We start from the raw sequence: 22,549 nt of genomic DNA on the forward strand, positions 1-22,549 counted from the left end.
AGGAGGGAGCCCAGGAGAGGGGCCAGCAGCTTCCGGACCTAGCCCGGCCACTGACCATGGTCACTGCACAGCTCTGCGAGACTCTGGGACCCAGCTGCTGCCAAATTGACCTTGTCTATCAAGCAGTAATTCAGTCTAGGGCTGAAGGGTCCTTGGCAAGGGCTGGAAGGACTGGAAGGCAGAGGAATTTTTCTTAAAAGAGCTAGAGGAAGTCTCCCGGGGCAAAGGGCAGTGTTTTCATTTACAGAGCTGCCAACCAAAGCCCCATCTGTGGATAGAACAGCCTCACCGCCTTATGATTGAAAAGAAAGGCCCCTGCGTAGGGACTCCAGGCTCCTTGTCTAAGGCGATCCCTGGGGCAGGATGGCTTTGTAAAAAAGAGCTACTTGAAACCAGGCACGCCAGGATTCAAGCCTCAGCTCTGTCAGGTAGTAACAGTGTGGCCTCGGGTGTCACTTCACCTCTGGGTGCCTTAGGCCTACCTCTCCTGAGGTTGCTCAACATGTGTGGTTGGCCTCTCTGGCTCTGCCAACCGACCGAGTCACCCAGGTGCCCCAGGACCAGCACTGTTTTATCCACATGCATGTTCTTAGTATGTGACCCACAGTGGGTGCTCAGATGTTTGTGGAATGACTAAATGTGTTTAAAGGCTCCTAAAGTTTATAAGATTCTTAATAAATGTTAGTTTATATTATGATCTCAGCAAAGGCAATCTTACCTTTTTTTAATTTTTAAAGACTTTTGTTTTTAAATTTTATTTATTTATTTGAGAGACAGAGACAGATAGTTACAGAGACAGCGAGAGAGAGCACAAGCTGGGAGGAGAGGGAGAAGCAGGCTTCCCGCTGAGCAGGGAGCCTGACATGGGGCTCGATCCCAGCACCCTGGGATCATGACCCGAGCCAAAGGCAGACGCTTAACCGACTGAACCACCCAGGCGCCCCACTCTTTTTTTTTTCTCTCTCTTTAAATAGGCACTTTATTATATCCACAGGTGATAAAATCCCAGAGCTACTGTTAGGCACGTAAATACAGACCCTGCTAAATATTTAATGTTATCGAGCTTGTGAGACTCCAGCATGGTTTTGAGGCCAGTGACCTCAGTGTCTATCTTCCTGTTTGTTTGGGTGACAGCCCGATCTTGCTGGGCATGCAATGACACCATTTCTGTCCTCATTTCCAGCAGCTTCCTTTCATTCAATGAATACAATTCTTGCACTGTGCTCTTTTCTAGATTGAAGTCTAATTTGGTATCTGTTTGGACTTTGGTTACTTCATCCATTACTTGTCTTAACTGATGTAATTTAAGGTTTATTTTCTCATTTTCTGCTCTGAGGGCTGAAAATTCACTCTTCTCCAAAATAATACCTTTTTTCACATTAGCAATCTGAGGCATTATTTGCTGAACAGCGATCTCTTGCTGCATCTTGGTGACCATATCCTTGTAGACAATACCCATGTTGGTGTCCATGATCTTGACCAATGCAGAGGCAGTGATTCCCGCTTGCTGGGTTGGGAACCCATTTTCTTCGAGTAAACACACTAAGGCATGGGTGCCAAAGTAGAGCTTCTTGTTCCCACAAGAGGTGAAATCTCTCCTTTTGTGCTCCAGATCTCTCCTGTGCTCCAGCTGCAGGCTCCCAGCAGAAGGGCTTAGGTCCGTCCTGGAGGAAGCAAGGGCAGCCACTTGGCTGTGGCACAGGAGGAGGGCAGGCACCCCAGTCTTATCTTTCCTTGTTCCATATTGCCCTTCTTCTAAATTTGGATAGTGAGTCAACAATCCCCTGCCCAGCTCCCCCAATTCATTAAATAATGAAGTTAGCAGTATCTCTTGATACGAACTGCCTAGTACGTTCCGGGGCTGGGCAGTGGAGGTCCAGTGATGAGCAAGAATGGCCCAGAGAGCTGCACCATGAAGTCCCAGCAGCTATAGTGTATGGTAGGTGAGCTTGGAGATGAATATCAGTGCTGGGGGGACACAGAGCAGGAGCCACTCAGCCTAACTTAGAGGATTAGACAAGGCTCCTCTGAGGAAGTGTTGGCTGGGGCCAAAGGCTGAGGAGGAGCCAGTGTGGGGACTGGGGGGTGGGGGTGGCAGAGCGCTCAAGGAGGAGCAAACAACCCGTGCAAGAGCAAGGAGATTGAGAGGAGTGTGCTTGTCAGTAGGGCACTGAGGAGGCTGGAGAAAGAGGAGGATGAGGCCCTCCCAAGCCAGGCTGATGACTTTGGATACAGGCTTAGAGCAGAGGGAGACACTGAGGGGGGTCTAAGCTGGGGCATAGCATGCTCCGACTTGCGCTGCTGGAACACTTTCTGGGGCTGAAGTGTGAAGGGTGGGGCTATAGACCCCGTGTTTGTGTCTCTCCCCCTAATTCATATGATGGAATCCTAACCCCCAAGGTGATGGTATCAGGAGGTAGGGCCTTAGCGGGGTGACGAGGTCCTGAGGGCTCTGGGATTCATGCCTTCGCCCCTTTCACCACTGAGAGTGAAAGTATGCAGTGAGGGTACGGTCCTCCATGAACCAGGACCGTAGTATTTTGTTAGAGTGGCCCGAGTGGACTTGAGACAGATGGGTTGAGGGGGCAGGACACCTGACATGTGGTCCAAGGGGAGAAGTTGGGGGCCTGAACCCAAAGGAGAGACAAAGGGATGGAGAGAAGTGGGCTGGTTCCCGGGTTGTTTCAAAGGCCAAATAGTGATGGGGAGGACGTTGGCGAAGAGGGCTGGGGAGAAATCAAAGGGCAGTTGGGAGAACTATGTGGCTATTCCCTGGAAAGATCTGGACAGGGAAAGGCAGGAAGGGCATTCACGTTCTCCTCTTCCTGCCACCGCTAAGGAGAGCTCCAGCTCCTGGGCTTTCCGGGTGGAACAGGAGAAGTGCTGAGGCCCCAGCTGGGTTGCCATGGAAGGCACTGGAGTTGGGAGGGAGGCAAGAGGGAGACAGGCAGCAGGCGCCCCTCATGCAAGAACAGAAAGACAGAAAGACAGAAGGACAGAGACACTTGAGGAAGTGGGCCTTTAAAAGCGTTGGGGCATGATTCGAGTAATTCCCTGTGCTTGATTCCTAGGGTGGCTCTACCAGGTAGATTGCCACAAATTTGATGGCTTAAAAAGACCAAAATTCATTCTCTCACAGTTGTGGAGGCCAGAAGTCTGAAATCAAGGTGCCGGCGGGGTGCTCTGAAGGCTCCAGGGGAGAATGCTTGCCTCTCCCAGCCTCTGGGCTCTCCAGTGATCCCTTGGCTGGTGGCTGCATCACCCCAGTCACTGTCTCCACACAGCCCTGCCTTCTCCCTGCAGATCTCTCCTCTGTGACTCTCTTATAAGGACACTTGCTGTTGGTTTTAGGGTCCACCTGGATAATCCAGAATGATCTCCTCTTTAGATGCTTAATTACATCCGCAAAGACCCTTTTTCCAAATCAAGTCACATTCACAGGTTCTGGGGCTTAGAATGCAGACATATCTTGGTGGTTGGGGGGGCCAACTATCCATTTAACCCATACCTTCCCTTTCAGCATTTTCCCAAGGAACAGCAGTGAGGATTTCAACGACTTTTTAATTATTTTTTTTTTTTTAAGATTTTATTTATTTATTTGACAGAGAGAGAGACAGTGAGAGCAGGAGCACAAGCAGGGGGAATGGGAGAGGGAGAAGCAGGCTTCCTGCCAAGCAGGGAGCCCAATGCGGGGCTCGATCCCAGGATCCTGGGATCATGACCTGAGCCGAAGGCAGACGCCTAACCATCTGAGCCACCCAGGTGCCCCCTTAATTATTTTTTATAACAGCTTTATTGAGATCTAATTCACATACCATATACTTCAACACGTTAAAGTCTACAATTCAATGGATTTTAGTATATTCAGAGTTGTGCAGCCATCACCACAATTTTAGAACATTCTTCCCATCCCCCAAGTTTTTTTTAATTTATTTTTTTATTTTTATTTTTTTTTAAGATTTTATTTATTTATTTGAGAGAGAGAGAGAGCGCGCGCGCACACGCACGCAGGAGTGGGGGGATGGGCAGAGGGAGAGGGAGAAGCAGACTCCCCGCTGAGCAGGGAGCCCAATGCGGGGCTCAATCCCAGGAACCTGAGACCATGACCTTCATTGAGGGCAGATGCCTAACCGACTGAGCCACCCAGGTGCCCCTAAGCATTCTTTAAATATTCTAGATACAAGCCTGTTATCAGATAAATGATTTGCAAATATCTTCTCCCATTCTCTGTGTTGTCTTTATTCTTTTGATATTGTCTTTTGAAAAACAAGTTTTTGATTGTGATGACATCCAGTTTATCCCATTTCCTTTGATTGTGCTTTTGTAGTCACATCTAACCAATGACAAACCCAAGGTCATACACATTTACCCTATGTTTTCTTCTACGAGTTTTATAATTTTACTTCTTATATTTAATTTTTTTTAGAGTAAGCTTTATGCACAATGTGGGGCTTGAACTCCTGACCCTGAGATCAAGAGTCATGTGCTCTTCCCACAGAGCCAGCCGAGTGCCCCTATTCAATTATTTGTTATGCCTACTCATTGTTTTGAGTATGACACCTGAAAAGGGCCCACAGGTGGCCAGCTAAGTGAGCTGTAGTCTTGAGAAGGGCCTGTATGGGCTTCGAAGAAGAGCTTCCTTATGCCTTTCTTCCCCCTTCCCATCCTCATTCCTGGTGGTCCACACTGCGGGGTACTGTCATCTGAGGGTGGAGTGCTCTGCATGGAAGGGGGTCCTCTGACACAGTTGAGAGGCCTGTTACAGACCTGAAGGAGTGGACACAAGCTATAGATCCAAACTGCAGGGAAAGAGCCGAGGACCAGAGGAGCTGGTTCTCCAGAACCCACCCCAAACTCAGGGAGCCAGAGCGCACTGCCGGTGAGATGGAATGTGTGGTCAAAACAAAAGAATCCACCCACCAGAATATTTGGACACAGACAGACAGATAATGCCAAGCAGCCGTGAGAATATGGAGCAACTAGAACTCTCACACACTGCTGCTGGGAGTGAAATGGTCACAGCTACTTTGGAAAATGGCAAGTCTCGGGGCGCCTGGGTGGCTCAGTCGGTTGGGTGTCTGCCTTCGGCTCGGGTCATGATCCCAGGGTCCTGGGATTGAGTCCCGCCTCGGGCTCCCTGCTCAGCGGGGAGTCTGCTTCTCCCTCTACCCCTCCCCTCTGCTCGTGATCTCTCTCTCTCAAATAAATAAATAAAATCTTAAAAAAAAAAAGTGGCAAGTCTCTACAAAAAGAGAGTATACGCCTCGCCTACAACTTAGCTATTCCCACCCAGATAGATGAGGTGTGCACATGTTCCCCAAGATGTGTACAAGAATGCTCATGAAAACACCAGTCTGGGGGCGCCTGGGTGGCTCAGTCAGTTAAACGGCCTACTTTTGGTATTTGGCCCAGGTCATGATCTCAGGGTTGTGAGGTCAAGTCCCGTGTTGGGCTCCATTCTGGGAGTGAGGCCTGCTTAAGGTTCTCTCTCTTCAGGGCACCTGGATGGCTCATTTGGTTAAGCATCTGCCTTCGGCTCAGGTCATGATCCCAGGGTCCTGGGATTGAGTCCCACATCGGGCTCCCTACTCGGCGGAGAGTCTGCTTCTCCCTTTCCCTCTGCCCCTCCCCCCTGCTTGTGCTCTTTCTCTCTCACTCACTCTCTCTCTCAAACAAGTAAATAAAATCTTAAAATAAAAAAAAGACTTTCTCTCCCCTTCTGCCCCTCCTTGCCCCCCACCCCTCCATTAAAAAAAAAAAAAAAGCACTAGTCCGAATAACCCAAACCTGGAAACAACCCAAATGTCCACCAGCAGCAGAATGAATAAATAAATCGTGGAGTATTATATCATGAAATTTTATATAGCAATGAGGATGAATAAACCACAACCTCGGGCGCCTGGGTGGTTCAGTTGGTTAAGCGACTGTCTTCGGCTCAGGTCATGATCCTGGAGTCCTGGGACTGAGTCCCACATTGGGCTCCCGGCTCAGCGGGGAGCCTGCTTCTCCCTCTGACCCTCTCCCCTCTCATGCTGTTTCTCTCTCGCTTGCTCTCTAATAAATAAATAAAATCTTAAAAAAAAAAAAAAAACCCACAACCTCAATAAATCTCATAAACCCAGCATTAAGTAAAAGAAGTCAGACTCAAAAGAGCATATATTATATTATCATATTTATAGAAATTAAAAGGCAGGAAAACTCATGGTGGCAAGAGCCAGAATAATGGCCAGCCCCGGGGAGAGTAGTGACTGGCAACAGGGTTATTTACACTTTCTTGATCTGGGTGCTGCTTACATGGATATGTTCACTTTGAAAATTCACCCAAATGTACACTATTTGTCTTTTTTGGCATATATGTTAGATCATAAAATTTACAACAAAAATCCCAGGAGCTGAAACTGGGTGTGACATGGTGGCCAGGGGTAGGGTGGGGTGACTGTCATGTACAGCCGGCCCAGGCCCAGGGTTCCTCTTTTTTAGTTGTTAGGTTTTTAAAAAAAAAATTTTTTTTTTTCCCCAAAGTAAGCTCTATGCCCAATGTGGGGCTTGAACTCACCAGGCTGAAATCAGGAGTCGCGTGCTCTACCAAGTGAGCCAGTCAGATGACCCCAGGATTCCTCTTAAGTGTGGTGGACACATCCAAGCGGATAGGGCTGGGCGTTTCCAGCGGCAGAACCCTGCTGAGCAAATGTGTGGAAGGCGAAGAGCAAATTAAATGAATCAGTCTCTTCCTTCCTACTTTCTCTCCTGCCTTCCTGCCTTCCTTCATTTATTCATTCTTTCTTCTATTACAGTTTCAGGACCCATTTATGGAGTACCCACATCAGCTGAGCCCTAAGTACACAAAGCTAAGTAATTTACAATCCCTGACCTCAAGGAGTTCATGGTCCGGTGGGGGAAGCAGATCCTAAAAGAAATCAGTGCAACCCAGAGGGAAAGATGCCCTGATAGGTGTCCATCCAGACAGCGTGGCCAGATTAGGCTGGTTGGGGATCAGGACAGGGAACTCTCAATGGAGGTGATGCAGGACCAGGGACCTTCAGCAAGTGCCAATGGGGCAGAGGAAGGGTATCCTGGACAAGAGCACAGCCAGCCTGGCTCCCCTCCTATTAGAGCTAAGTAGATAGGATCAGGAGGTGAGTATGAAAAATGGTGGGGAGGGGGGGCAGTCAAGAATCAAAAAGGAGGGGCCTGGAAATGACTCCATGGTTTTGGATGATACGGATGACTGTGCTCTTAACTGCTGGCTAAATAGGAATCCGAAACGATCCTATTAGCAAGAGGCTGAGATGATTTTCCAAGGAGTCAGTGTCTTACAGTCTTGCCTGTGAAGTACACAGGTGGCCTGCTTGGGGGTCCAGGCAAACAAAGCAAATATGCAAATCTGGCTAGGTGTGAGGCAGTAGGGAGCGGCGGGGTCTGTAGACATTGACTCTCCTGACCTGCCCACAGGTATTCAGATTTTGTTGTGTTCAAAATGTGGTGCAGGCCTGACAGAACAATCTGGTCCCTGAGTCCCCTCTAGCACTTGGCTGCCAGTCTGCAGACTCTGGACAAACTTTCCTCCAAGGTGTCTCCAGATATAATGAGTGATTTCTGTAATTTAGTGTGTGGGTGATGAGGGTATTGCTCAAGATCTGCGGTCCCATGAGGTGAAGTGTCCTCTGAGTTCCTTTCTCTCCTGAGAGGATCTCTCAGTGGACAGGGCTGCCCCGTGAGCCTTTTCATAACTTTCCGTGACTCTCAGGGGCAGAATTCAGAGAGATTGGTTTTTTACAGTGGAAAAATACTGGCAATCATAAGAGATCTTGATCCGGTTCTGGAAAATCCCAAAGGCCAAGAGCCCTGGAGGCCCAGATGTCCCATGACCAGGACAGGAAGACTTTTAGAGTATGCAGGACAAGGCACCTTCTTCTCCGGGAAGACCTGCTATGTGCCAAGTAGTGGGCTGGTCCCTAAGCTCATTGCATTCACATAACGGTATCTTGGGATATTTGTTTTTATTATCCCTCTTTCACAGAGGGGAAAACCAAGGGGCAGAGAAGTGACTTGCCCAAGGCAATTGTCAGCACCACTGTAGCCGGAACCCTAAGCAACTGGAGAAGGGTCTAACACAACCGTATCTTTGAGGATCTGCTATTTATTTGGGTACTTCCTGAGCACCTGCCAGCCACTGCTGTAGGCTCTGTGGACACAACAGTGAACAAAACAGACAGCAGTCTCAGCCCTCATCCAGCTGACATTCCAAAGGGGGAAACAGACAGTGAACAGATAAACAACTAAGTCAGGCAATAGATGGGGAAATGTGGAGTACAGTGGAAGAACATAAATCAGGGAAGATAGGTGGGGTGTGTAGGAGGTGTGAGGGTTGCTGGGTTAAATGGGAGGGATGAGGCCAGACCCCACTGAGAAGGTGACACCTGAGGAACTGAGCCCTGGCTGCTTCTGAGGGAAGGGTCTCGGATGAAGGGAACAGCAGAGGCGCTAAAGGGGAGAGGGTCTGATGTGTGGCAGAGGCCAGTGTGGCTGGAGCAGAGGGGTGAGGGGCAGAGGGGACAGGTGAGGTTCACGAGGGCATGAAGGCAGGAGAGCTGGGGGTCAGGTGGTGCAGGGCCCTGCAGGCCACTGCGGAGATTGGCTCTTACTCTGAGGCTGTGGGGGCCATTGCAGGAGTCTGAGAAAAGGAATGACATGACCTTTACCCACTTTGAACAGGATCGCTCTGGCTGCCGCGTAGGGAGACACTACGGGGCAGGGGCGGGGTCACCGGTCGGGAGGCAATGACAGTGACCTGGGCGGGAGAGAATGGGGTGCAGCCCAGGGGGCAGCAGCAGAGGTGGTGAGACGCAGGTGGACCCCACATCTGTTTGCAAGCAGAGCGAGCAGGATTTGGTGGTGGATGGGCCATGGCAAATGAGACAAAGGGAAGAGGAGTGATGATATCCGAGTTCGGGACTGAGTTACCAGAAGGACAGAGTTACCACTTCTGAGATGGGAAAAAGGATGCAAGGAGAAGGTCTGGGGAAATTCAGAAGTTCAGCGTTGCCCAGCGTAGTAGTTGGGGATGCCGCTTGGGTTTCCAAGTGGGGATGCTTAGGCAGCGTGTGGCTGGGATTCTGGGGAAGAGTCAGCAGGTGGGAGGCTGTCTGTGAACTTGAAGAGGTCTCCAACTGGTTGGGAAAGCAGGGCACCCTGGTAAAGCTCCTGGGACCTCTTGATTTCAGTAGCACCCTGGCGTCCCTCGTAGTAGCCAGCTTCCAAGAGACCCCCAATGCCCCCCACTTCCTGATATTCACGCTCTTACAAGGGCCTCTCTCACAGAGGACAGAGCTGAGCGACAAGTAAGAGATTGCAGACATGGTGGTTCCTGATGACCAAGGCTTCTGCCTCGCTTTCTCTTGGGTCGCCTGCCCTGGGAGCCGTACGCTGACATGTCATGAGGTCACTCAAGCAGCCCAATGGAGAGGTCCACGGGGCAAGGAGCGGAGGGCTCCAGGGGACCGCCATGAGAGCGGCCCACCGCGGAAGTCGGTCTTCCAGCCCCGGCCAAGCCTTCGGCTGACTGCAGGCCCGGCTGACACCCTGACTGTAACCTCATGAGAGACGGAGACAGCATCACCCAGCGGACTCACTGCCACATTCCTGACCCACAGAAACAGTGTGACATAATAAATTTATGTTGTTTTAACCTGCTAGGTTTAGGAGTAATTTGTTACACAGCAATAGATAACTAATACAAACTTTTTTTTTTTAATGCCCAGAAAGGAAGGGCAGGTCCTTCTGTAGCTTACATATTATCTCTTATTTGCTGACTGACCCTGATTGGGGGTGGGGGGAGGACAGCTGCCCAGCCTGCCACTGTTCTGACTTCTTGGGATCCTCCTGCAGCTTCTCAGACTCCTGGGGAGGCTGTGTGCTCAGCATCTCCACAAAGAAGGCAGAGAAAAAAGCAGGCTCCTGCTGAGCAAGGAGCCCAATGCAGGGCTCAATCCCAGGACCCTGGAATCATGACCTGAGCTGAAGGTAGATGCTTAACCGACTGAGCCCCCCAGGTGTCCCTTGCAAATCCCTTTATAGAGAGTGGTTCTGCTCCTTTGATACAAGTCTGAGAGCCTCGGAGGGTGCAGAGGCAGAGCCCAGGCACAATCAGGTTTGGTGAAGATGAGCACGCGGGTCCAGGTGGCCCTTGCTCCCAATCTGGTCATGGTGTCTGGCCTGAACTCTGCCTAGGAGAAGCATCAGGCCTCGCTCCCCCAGTGGAGAGTGTCAGGACACCAGAATCCACTGGCAATGGCTTTGGCATCCTTAGACCTGGGTCTGGAATCCCCGTTCAGCAGTTCTGGCTCTGTGTCCTTGAGTCACTTCACTGGCTGACTTCCATTTCCTCAGCTGTCACATGGTGGTTTCACACTGACCTAAGGGGACCCCTGACACTGGATAAGCTGTGTGAATCCTTGGCACTAGGGGCCACCCATTAAGTAGTGGTGATTATTATGATGGGACCTCGTGGCTCCAGGCTGGCTGATTGGGGCTTGAAAGGGGAAACCCCAGTGCTTTCCATGTCTCTCTGGCTCCCTTTCATGAATTTAAGTGACTAATATTTATTCCTATCACCCCTTCCGGGCTGTTAAAAGAACACAAATAGGAGTTTTTGCATGTAAATGTCTTAAAAGATGCTACCACAAAGGAGGGGTCTGCAGTGATGACAGTTGGATGGGTGGTTTTCAATATCTTCCACTTCTTTGTGAAGGAGAACCATCCTTCATAGTCCCCAAGCCTTGAATTCACTGGTGTGGTCAGAGGAAGTGGGGGCCAGAACTGGGAGGGGCGGAGTCTGGCAGAGAAGTTTTCAGAAGAAGCAGGAGGTTTAGGAAGGGAAGGCTTGATCTAGCTGCAGTCTCCGTATCTATTTATGCATCTATCTATTTACATAGGTCTGTTTTAATCCATCCACATTTCTAGTGATTTAGTAAACATTTACATAGCGCTCACTATTTAACTCTCCCAGCAACCCTGCAAAGCCACTGTCATTGTCCTCGTCCCAAGGTTAGAAAACTGTGACTCAGAGACTTCTCAATGTCACAAAACAAGCCAATGGGAGAGGGAGCAGGGGTTCTGAGTTTGGGGAGATGTCAGAGCCCACCACCTCCCACCACTGCTGGCGTGCTAGAAATAGAGGTGGGGCTCAGGGGTGGAAACACTCAACTGGTTTGGAGAGCGAAAGCTAAGTTGTGACCTTCAGCGTTCCCGGTTTGCAATGTTCTTCCACATCTAGGAAAGGCTACAGGACTTGCCAGCTGTAGTTGAAGAAACCCCTTCCCACTTTCCCCATTTTAAAAGGGAATCGACTGGGAGTGGAGAAGTTAAGGGAGTTGCCACTTGACCCTTTCAACATTCAATATTCTTTTCAAGAATGATCTCATCTCTCTCCAAGAGGGCAAAGCCTGGCCCCTGGGCTGAAGCAAGACAGAGAGAATGGAGGTTCTTTAAGCTCTTACTATGTGCTAGACATTGTGAACACATCATCTTGCAGCAACTCTGAGTAGTAAATATTTTCATTCTCAGTTTATAGCTGAAGAAATTGAGTTTCAGAGAAGTAAGAGGATTTGCTGAGGAAGTGGTGGAGGTGGGATATGAACCCAGATCTGGCGACTCCAGACTCTTGGAGGCTCCCTCCACTACACTTCACTGTCTCATCAAGGGCAGCCAGGTCACGAGGTGGAAGGGCAAGGTTAGGTCAGAGCTATCCTGCCCCTCAGGAAGAAGAGTAAATCAGCCAGGAATAATTCATGGCAAACTCCATTCCCCATGAGCGTCAATTCCCAAGGCATCATGGTGGCAGAACCAGTACTGGGTGGTCTCAGAAATGCCCTCTACTTCTTTCTTTTCTTTTTTCTTTTCTTTTCTTTTCTTTCTTTCTTTCCTTTCTTCCTTCCTTCCTTCCTCTTTTTTTTAAGTACGCTCGACGCCCAACATGGGGCTTCACGCCCAACATGGGGCTTGAACTCACAACCCTGAGATCAAGAGTCGCATGCTGAGCCACCCAGGCACCCCTCTGCTTCACTATTTCTGCTTCAGAGTAGCAACCTTGAGGTCCACTTAGCCCAAGCTCTCATCCGATGGTGGACGCCCATTATATTATCCCCCAGAGAGGTAGTTCAACCCCTGCATGAGCACTTCCACAGACAGCAAGCCCACTCCCCACTAAGAGAACCCTGACAGGGCTACCCTTCCGAGCTGTGTTGGCCCAAGCCCTCCAAACCCCCATCAGTCTATTGACAGAAATATGGCCACATGTAACAGGAATTGGCTTTTTCTGGCTCTGTCCCCAACCGTTCCTGCAGATGTTCCTGGGAATGCCCTGCAGGTGTCTCCCAGGTGCTCTGCCTTGGGAGGTATGCTTCCCAGAACTAAACCACCCACATTAAAAATGCTGACTTTTTAAAAAACCAAATCCTCAGTGTCTGTAGGAGGTATGAAGCCAAACTTTCAAGAAGCCACCATTGACAGACAGTGCTGATGTTCCTTCTGGCATACTCATGAAACTGTCCACTCTTTTAAGCAGTGCTCCTGGGACTCAAGTGTGAGCACCAAGGATCTTCTCCTCTGAATCACCCTCTTCTCACCCTGTCCGCAAACCTCTTTTATCCTCTTCAACTCTCTTTCCTTAGGATGACTTCTTCCCAGGGAGCCCTCTATCCCTTGTGCAAATAGACCCTCAAGAATCTTCCTCTCGGTTCCTCCAGACCTGCCCTGACAGGTCTAAATCCTAAAGTAAAATCAGCCTAGGCAATAATAATAGCTAACATTCATTCATTCGACAAGTGTTTACTGGGCTCCTACTTTGTACCAGATAGTGCTCTAGGTGCTAGAGATACAGCAGTGCACAAAGAAAGACAATGGAGGAGTCCCTGCCTTCCTGGAGCCCACATTCTGGAAGGCTGTAGGTGCTTATCAGCCTCCACGCACTGCTACAAGCCCGTTCCATGTATGAGCTCATCTAATTCCAGGAAACTGAGGCACCAAGAGGTAGGTAACTTGCTGAGTAATAGCAATAACCACCACTTACTGAGTCCTTTCACCATTTCAGATGCTGGGCCCTGCAGGTCGCATTCAGCATGGAAGGAAGTGAAGAGGTGTGAGGTAGGACGGGTGTGGTGTGAGTCCCAGCTCACTGTGTGGCCTTCGCATGACTCCTTCTGTGTTTCCTAAAGGAAGGCGCCCTTGGATGGCCCTGGTCTTGTGAAATAACCTGAAATACCTGGACTGGAGTGAGTTTCCCTGCCTCTCTGGAACCTGGAGGGAAAGCAGAGGGGAGCGTATGGGTCCAGGCTGCCAGCACCGCGTGCAGAGGAGATGGGGAGCGCAGGTCGGGGTGAGGGGCACCTGGTGACAAGGTCACTCAGCGCAGGGAATAGGAGCTCTGCCCAAAACAGCAGACTCCACTTGCTTCCCAGGAGGAACCCAAGCTGCCCTCGGCTCTTGCTGGTTACAGGGGCGACCATGTTTCAGGGCCCACAAATAATCAGAATCTAGGGCATACTGTCTGCCAACTTTGTACTGGAAACACCAGTACATGGCGTGGGGGTGGCGAGGAGAATAAAAGTAACACCTGCGGGTCTGTGGGAAACCCAGGAGCCTGGGGGGCGGACAGTGCCGGGTGCGCCGCCTTGCTCAAGGCACACCCCTGCCCTAGGTCTCCGTTTCCCCATCCGTGACCGTCAGTGTCTGGCTCCCGCGAGCCGGAGAGGTGGTGGGGAAGAGCAGGGTCAGAGGCCTTTCCCGGGCCCCCTCCCTCCCAGCGGGCAGGGTGCTGGCTACGCGCGCGGGCGCCGGGGGAAGGAGCTGCGGGCTCTGGCGCCCCCTGCAGGCCGAGAAGGGCCGCGCGGCGCCTGCGCCCCGAGCCGGCCGGGGAGGCGGGCCACGCTGCGCGGAGGTTTATGTCACCGCGGAGAACGGATATGACTCACCACTCCTCGGGGCCAAGGGGCGGCCGGGTCGAGTGCGGAGACGCGGCCACAGGAACCAGGGACAATGGCGGGAAGTGAGAGGAATGCGGGACTGGCTGCTGCAACGCTACCCCTCGGCGACCCCGGCTCCGCGGAGGGGCGGGGGGTAGGGTGGGGAGAGCAGCCGGCCGGCGCAGGCGCAGACGGGGCGGGGCGGGGCGGGGCCTGGCGGGAGGACGGGGCGGGGCGCCCCAACCTGAAGAACACTCTGGGCGGCCTTTCCAGCGCCCTAGCCCGACTCCTCGGGGGCTCCCCATGGCCTTCTGGACAGTGCTCAAACTTGACTGGATGTCAGAAAATCCCAGGGGCTTGTTAAAACCCACGTCCCGGGGCCCCACTCCAGAGGTAGGTCAGAGCTGGGGCAGCATGAATGTGCGTATTTAACAAGCTCCCCCTGGGTGCTGCTGAGGCAGGGGTCCTGGAAGCACTCCTTGAACCTAGCAGTACGGTAGAACACAGTCCTAGCTGCTTAGCTGGCCTACTGTGATTGGGCATGCTCCAGCCTCACCTCTCCCAGCTTCCTACCCCCTCCACACGTGTACTAGCAAGACTCGACTACTTGCATTTTGCTTACATTTTCTTTCCCCTGTGTGTTTGCACAGGCTGTTTCCTGTGCCTGGAACACCTTCCCCTCACTCCACTGCTGCCCTAACAGGCTGACTTCCACCACCCTTTAAAATCTCCATGGTGTGCATCAAAGGGCACAATCAACAGAAAAAGCAACCCACACAAAAGGAGTAGATATTTTGAAATCATATATCTGATAAGGGGTTAATATCCAGAATATGTAAAGAACTCCTACAACTCAGCAAAAAAACCCCACACACAACACGATTTAAAAATGAGCAAAGAACTTGAATAGGCATTTCTCCAAAGAAGATCTATGAATGGCCAATAAGCACTTAAAAATATGCTCACTATCACTACTCATTAAGGGAATACAAATCAAAACCACAATGAGATACCACCTCACCCATTTGGATGGCTACTGTCAAAAAAATGAAAACAAAAGCCAGGGATGCCTGGCTGGCTCTGTCGGAAGAGCAGGCAACTCTTGATCTCAGCCTCACACTGGGTGTAGAGATTGCTTAGATAAGTAAACATTAAAAAGAATGGAAATAACAAGTGTCAATAAGGATGTGGAGAAATTGGAACACTTGTGCACCATTGCTGGGAGTGTAAAATGGCTTGGCAGTTCCTCAAAAAATTAAAAATAGAATTACCATATGATCCAGCAATAGACCAGAAAGAATGGAAAGCAGAAACTCAAAGAGATGCTTGTATGCCCATGTTCATAGCACCATTTTCCGCAGTAGCCAAAATGTGGAAACAAGTGTCCCCAGTGTCCATCAACAGATGAATGGATAACCATACACTGGAATATTATTCAGCCTTAAAAAGGAAGGAAATTCTGACATGGGCTACTACATGGATGAACCTTGAAAACATTGTGCTAAGTGAAATAAATCAGTCACCAAAGGACAAATACGATACATTTCCACTGACATGAGGTACCTAGAGTAGTAAACTCATAGAGACAGAAGAGTTGCCAGGGTTGGAGCAGGGAAGGGGGGGCGTGGGAGTTATTACTCAATGGGTATGGAGTTTCAGTTTTTCAAGATGAAGAGTTCTACGGAGGGATGGGGGTGATAGCTGCAAAACAGTGTGGATGTACTTAACGCCCGAACTGTACAGTTAAAAATGTTTGAGATGATAGAGTTTAGGTTGTGTATTTTACCACAATTAAAATATTTTTAAAAGGGGGTGCCTGGGTGGCTCAGACAGTTAAGCCTCTGCCTTTGGCTCGGGTCATGATCCCAGGGTTCTGGGATCGAGTCCTGCATCGGGCTCCCTTCTCAACAGGGAGTCTGCTTCTCCCTCTGCTCCTCCCCCCTGCTCATGTGCACTCTCTCTCTCTCAAATAAATAAATAAAATCTTTAAATTAAAATTTAAAAAAAGTCTCCACAGCAGCTTCTGACTGCCTGTTCCCTCTCCTCCTCTAGCGTAGATCAGGCTTCCTTATATTTGCTCCCGCTGTACCTCATACCTCCAGGAAAACATTTGCCATACTGTGGAGGTTTGGGCATTTGTTTGTTTCTTTTAATTCACACATTTATTGCTCTAATGGACAGTGGACTCCTTGAGGGTGGAAAACCACTCAGTTCTGTCATTCTGTGCCCTCTGCACATAATCAAGTAGGGTGAGCCCTCAATAAAGGTTTGGCCCATGAGTGGATGGGAGATGAGAGTCAAAGAAAGGGTGAGTGGTCACTCAGGTGCTCTCTTTAATCAGTTTGAATCAAAGTTAATGATGAAATATTTTCAATAAAAAGGTACAAAAAAATACTATGACAGACACCCATGTACTTGCCTACAAAGATTTAACGAATATTAACATCATGCCATATTTGCTCCAATTTCTTTTTTTTTTTTTTGCAGTTTCTGTATTTCTTTTAAAAAAAGACAAACAGGAAAAAACTCTGATAAATCGAAAGCTCTTCTCCTCTTCCCCTGTTTAGATAACCACTACTCTCAAGTTACTGTAGATCCTTCTTGTCTACCCATATATGATTTTACTACATGGCTATATATCAAAATGTACAATATTATATTAATAATATATGCATACATAAATACACATATGTATATGTATAATACCTATATTAGCAATATGTGTTTATAAATAGTAAGATACTGTGTAAATAAATTCCTTTGAAACTTGCTTTTTCACTCATGTTTCTGAGATTCATCCATGTTGATACATTCTGATCCATTCTTTTAAAATGCTATTTGTATAGTTTTCAATTGTATGAATAAATCTCAGTTTATTTATCCATTCTGTTACTGATAGACTGTTTGCTGTTTCCCTTTTTGTTATGTATAGCACTGCCATGAAGATTCTCGAATAAGTCCCTCATACAAACCTGAGGGGAGGTTTCTAGGCAAATAGTTGCATATTGTCAGCTCTCAAAAGTTCCTCTGAAACACTTGGGACCATATTGTTTCCAGTTTTAGAATGGTTCTGATCTTAAAAATGTAATATGCTATGTATCATATGACCTCACTGATATGAGGAATTCTTAATTGCAGGAAACAAACTGAGGGTTGCTGGAGTGGGGGGTGGGGTGGGAGGGATGGGGTGACTGGGTGATAGACATTGGGGAGGGTATGTGCTATGGTGAGCGCCGTGAATTGTGTAAGACTGATGAATCACAGATCTGTACCTCTGAAACAAATAATGCAATATATGTTAAGGAAAAAAAAAAAAAGAAGATGAAGAAGGTAGCAGGAGAGGAAGAATGAAGCGGGGGAAATCGGAGGGGGAGACGAACCATGAGAGACGATGGACTCTGAAAAACAAACTGAGGGTTCTAGAGGGGAGGGGGGTGGGAGGATGGGTTAGCCTGGTGATGGGTATTGAGGAGGGCACGTTCTGCATGGAGCACTGGGTGTTATGCACAAACAATGAATCATGGAACACTACATCTAAAACTAATGATGTAATGTATGGGGATTAACATAAGAATAAAAAAATTAAAAAAAAAAGGTAATATGCTAAATGATTCTATTTCTTCTCGAAAAGACAAAAGTTTAGTGGATGGAAAACAGATCAATGGCTGCCAGGCATAGGCGTGGTTGAAGGGAGAGTGTGATTATAAAGGGGAGAAATAGAGATTGTTTGGGGTTGTTCTGTATCTTGATTGTGGTAGTAGTTACACAGATCTATACATGTGTTAAAATTCTTAGAACTATACAAAAAGGAAAGAGAAATCCATTTTAAATTTTAAAATGTTTAAAATATAAAAATGTTTAAATGTTATATTGTGGATGTGCCACATAGTACCTAAGACTCCCAGTGGGGCACCCATAATCAAACAATAATATTTCTAAAGTAAACTATATGAACAATCACATTAAATGGGACTAATTAAGACTATAAATAACTTGGGGCGCCTGGGTGGCTCAGTCAATTGAGCATCTGACTTTTTTTTTAAGATTTTATTTATTTATTCATGAGAGACAGACAGAGAGAGAGAGAGGCAGAGGGAGAAGTGGGCTCCCAATGCGGGACTGGATCCCAGGACCCCCGGATCATGACCTGAGCTGAAAGCAGATGCTTAACCGACTGAGCCACCCAGGCACCCCTTGAGCATCTGACTCTTGATTTCAGCTCAGGTGAAATCCATTGCTTATTCATTCATCTGTGGACACTTGGGTTGTTTCCATGTTTTATTTTTATTTTATTTTATTTTTTTAAAGATTTTATTTATTTGACAGAGAGAGAGTACAAGTAGGCAGAGAGGCAGGCAGAGGGAGAGGGAGAAGCAGGCTCTCCGCTGAGCAGGGAGCCCGATGCGGGGCTCAATCCCAGGACTCCGGGATCATGACCTGAGCCGAAGGCAGCCGCTTAACCGACTGAGCCACCCAGGCACCCCTCTGTGTTTTAGCTCCTGTGAATAATGCTGTCATGTACATGGGGGTACAAATATCTCTTCGAGACCCTGCTTCCAATTCTGGATCAGGTTTTGTCCTGAGGTGCATTTAAGGCAAGCAAACCTAGGGGTGAAAAAAACTTGCAGTTTTCAGAGTTTTTTGAATTTGGGAGTTGCAGATAAGGAACTATAGGCTTGCACCAATTTATATTCCCACCAGAAATTTATGCATTCTCCTTTTCCCCTGTCTTCATCAACATGGTGTGATCAGGCTTTTTTTAATTTTGGCCAATCTGATCAGACCGAAATGAGGTCTCATTATTGGTATTTGAATTCCCCATGATTACTCGTGAGGTTGAGCATTTTTTGGTTTGTTTATGACCATTTGGTAGTTTGTATGTTTCTAGGAATTTGTCCATTTCTTCCAGATTGCCCAGTTTGTTGGCATATAATTTTTCATAATATTCTCTTCTAATCTTATGTCTGTGATGTTGGTTGTGATCTTTCCTCTTTCATTCATGATTTTATTTATTGGGTCCTTTCTCTTTTCTTTTTGATAAGTCTGGCTAGCACTTTATCAATTTTATTAATTCTTTCAAAGAATCAGCTCTTAGTTTTGTTGATCTGTTCTACTGGCTTTTTTTTTTTTTTTTTTGCTTGTTTGTTTCTATATCGTTTGTTTCTGCTCTAATCTTTATTATTTCCTTTCTTCTGCTGGCTTTAGGCTGTATTTGTTACTCCTTTTCTAGCTCCTTTAGATGTAGGTTAGGTTGTGTATTTGAGACTTTTTTTTTTTTTAAGATTTTATTTATTTATTTGACAGAAACACAGCGGGAGAGGGAACACAAGCAGTGGGAGTAGGAGAGGGAGAAGCAGACTCCCCGCTGAGCAGGGAGCTCAATGCGGGGATCGATCCCAGGACCCTGGGATCATGACCTGAGCGGAAGGCAGATGCTTAATGACTGAGCCACCCAGGCACCCCGAGGGCTGATTTTTTTTTAAGATTTTATTTACTGGGGCTACTGGATGGCCTAGTAGGTTGAGTGTCTGCCTTTGTTCAGGTCATGATCCCAGAGTCCTGGGATCGAGTCCTGCATCAGGCTCCCTGCTCAGTAGGGAGCCTGCTTCTCCGTCTCCCTCTGCTACTCCCCCTGCTTGTGCTCTCTCTCCATCAAATAAATAAAATCTTAAAAAAAAATAAAAATAAAAAATATCTGAGTAGAGTCTGAGGAAGAGATCTGATGTTATATTTTGCATATGTTTTCTACTTGTTCTGCTAGCATGATCCAGTGGTCTCTTCTTTCCCCACTGATCTGAAGTAACACCACCTCTGTCACAGCCCAAGTTCCCATCAGCATGTGATCCCTCTCTGGGTCTTCCACTCAGTTCCATGCTCTCTGTCTACCTTCGTTAATGATAAATCTCTATACACGGCAGGACAACCCCTCCCTCCTATTCTCCCAACGATTCTTGACCCTTTATTTACTGTTTTACAAAAACTAAAGGAAAATGTGTCCATTTCTATAGAAAAAAAACGCTGGAATTTGATTAGTATTTGTCCATGGACCACAATGCTGGTAGTAAGGAGTAAGGAGATTTTTTTTTTTCCTCAGAAGAGAGAAGGCAGTCACACCTCACTCATTCTGAGGTTACTTTCCAGCAACCTCCAATGTCTAGAAAACACAAGAAAACAAGAAGAAGGCACAAGAAGTCTCTGAGAAGCTCTTGACACCCCAGAGCCTCTGCACGAAATCACACGCTTCGTCAGAGGAGACCCTCTCGGCCTCCCTCAGCACCCGTTCACTTTTACCCTAGTCATTGTTCTAAGAAACTCGATTATCTGGTTTCCCAGCCGACAGCGAAGTAAAAGCTGCCGCTTAGAAGAGGAGATGCAGGGCGCCTGGGTGGCTCAGTCGGTTAAGCGACTGCCTTCGGCTCAGGTCATGATCCTGGAGTCCCTGGATCGAGTCCCGCATCGGGCTCCCTGCTCGGCGGGCAGTCTGCTTCTCCCTCTAACCCTCCCCCCTCTCATGTGCTCTCTGTCTCTCTCATTCTCTCTGTCTCAAATAAATAAATAAAATCTTAAAAAAAAAAAAGAAGAGGAGATGCAAGAAAAAAGCATGCTGATGACTAAAAATGACAAAGAAAAGCCCAAATCCCCAGAAATAGATGAAGGAATACAAGAGGGCAGCAAAGTGCGGCCCCTCACTTCTGGCTTGGAGGCACTGCTGTGCATTTTGTTATTTAAAAAAAAAAGGAAAAAGAAAAAAAAAGGCCACTCGGCTCCTCAGGGTCCGTTATTCAGGACCCACCTTCACCTCGTGGCTTCCAGGCTACTCTGGCTGCAGCCATTCCCGTCAGAGGTGAGGAGGGAAAGTGGAGAAAGTCAAGTCCGGCATCTCCTCACTGGCAAGGGAGGTGGGCTATGCACCCACCACCTGCAGTCCTGCAGTCCTGTCCCGCCGGGGAGAGCTTGGCCCGGTGGCACAGGGTCCGGGAGACCGAGTCCCCTGCTGAGGAAGCAGGTCATTTGCGCCCCTGTAGGACTTCGACTCGCAATTTGAGTGAGACAGGGCACCATCGGTGGGTTTGAGCCCGGCAATGGCTTGATCTGATTTGTGAAAGGCCCCTCCAGCTGCCGTGTGGAGAAAGCTGACGGGGGGGTGGGGTGGGGCGTGGGGTTAAAGGGCCAAAGCTTGGAACTCAGTTTGGATGACCCTCCCTTGTTCCTTTTCCATGACATCTCTCACATGGTAGCACTTACACTTTGTTTGTGTCTCGTCTTCCAGCTCAGTGTGTCCACAGTACCAGGCCTGGAGCAGGTGCTCAGCTACGTCCGTTTCAAGCACGTTAGAGGCACCTGAGTAACACCTGGAACCTGGCGGGTTGGCCGGGATTCTTTTTTTTTTTTTAATATTTTATTTATTCATTAGAGAGAGAGAGAGACAGAGAGAGCACAGAGGGAGAAGCAAGCCCCCCGCTGAGCCAGGAGCCCAATGCGGGACTCGATCCCAGCACCCTGGGATCATGACCTGATCTGAAGGCAGACACCCAACTGACTGAGCCACCCAGGCGCCCCTGGCCGGGGTTCCTTGATTACAAATGGCACAGACCAGCTCTGGCTGTCAAAAGGACAGGGAAGGGAAGAGGAAGGAAGAGAAGAGAAAGAAACTCAGGAGGAGCCCAGAACCCACAGGGAGGCTCAGAAGTAGGGTACGCAGAAGAGAAGTTTTTCACAGTCAGGTTCTGCTGCCTCTCTGGACCTCGTTTTCAGGTCCTGGGTGGGGTTCACTGGAGGGACGTGGGTGGCGGGATCAGGCTCTGGTCTCCCTGCATCACAGAGAGGCAGAACTGTGGTCGAGAAAACCTTCAGACCTCCCCCATGGCTTCCATGAGCAGAGGGCAAATTGCCTGATTCCTTGTCTCAGCCAGGCCTCTCTCCGGGACGGGGGGCAGGTCGTGGGAAAGGAAACCAGAGAGCCGTTAGGGGAAATGAGTGCTGGGTGGCCAAGAGCCAGCAAATGTCCACTACAACGTCCTGGGGCTAGCGAAGCACGAAGGCGTGACCGGTGGCCTGGGGCTCGTGAAGAAGAAGCATCTTCCTCACCTTCGCGTCCATGGGTGTAATGCAGCGCCTGGCACTCAGTAGGCGCTCACCTAACGTTTACCCAGTGACTGAAGGACGGACTGACCAGCCACAGAAGTCCAAGGGCCAGCAATGTCTCCTGAAACATCACTTTTATGAATAAAAGGGGATGAAACGGCAGCAGTCTCAATGAAAAGATTGGCCCAAGAGAAAAAAAAAATGTCTCTGGCGGGGGGTTGTGTGTGTGAAAATTGTAGCCCTGTTCCTTCTAGCCCGTCCCAAAGGCCCTGCCAATCTAGCTCAGAGCAGGATTAACATTTATTTAAAGCAATTGGCCCCATGCAGCCAGGCTGATTGCGTTGGATGCAGGGGAGGGGTTGGGCAGCAGGGGGTGGGCTGGCCTCCAAACCCTCTCGGAAGCCAGGGATCTGGCCGTGACAGGGCATCCAGGAGTGGGGCTCTGCATCCTCACGAGATAAGCCGCGCTGTGTGTGATGTGAAGCCAGTGTCTTCCAAGGCAA

General features: G+C 48.8%; 1 protein-coding gene across 1 annotated transcript; it reads right to left on the reverse strand.

The window, feature by feature from the left end:
* Positions 1–963: 963 nt before the first annotated feature.
* LOC118025122 (mitochondrial calcium uniporter regulator 1-like) lies at positions 964–22,061 on the reverse strand. The gene is made up of 2 exons (XM_035027454.1): positions 22,050–22,061; positions 964–1,927 (listed from the first exon to the last, which is right to left on the reverse strand). Exons 1-2 carry the CDS (start codon positions 22,059–22,061, stop codon positions 983–985), a joined length of 957 nt encoding a protein of 318 aa, XP_034883345.1. The 3' UTR covers positions 964–982.
* Between the last annotated feature and the right edge of the window lie 488 nt (positions 22,062–22,549).

Source organism: Mirounga leonina, unplaced genomic scaffold, assembly GCF_011800145.1.
Source record: "Mirounga leonina isolate KUSES-001 unplaced genomic scaffold, KU_Mleo_1.0 Mir_200, whole genome shotgun sequence".
In the NCBI taxonomy this organism is placed as follows: domain Eukaryota; kingdom Metazoa; phylum Chordata; class Mammalia; order Carnivora; family Phocidae; genus Mirounga; species Mirounga leonina.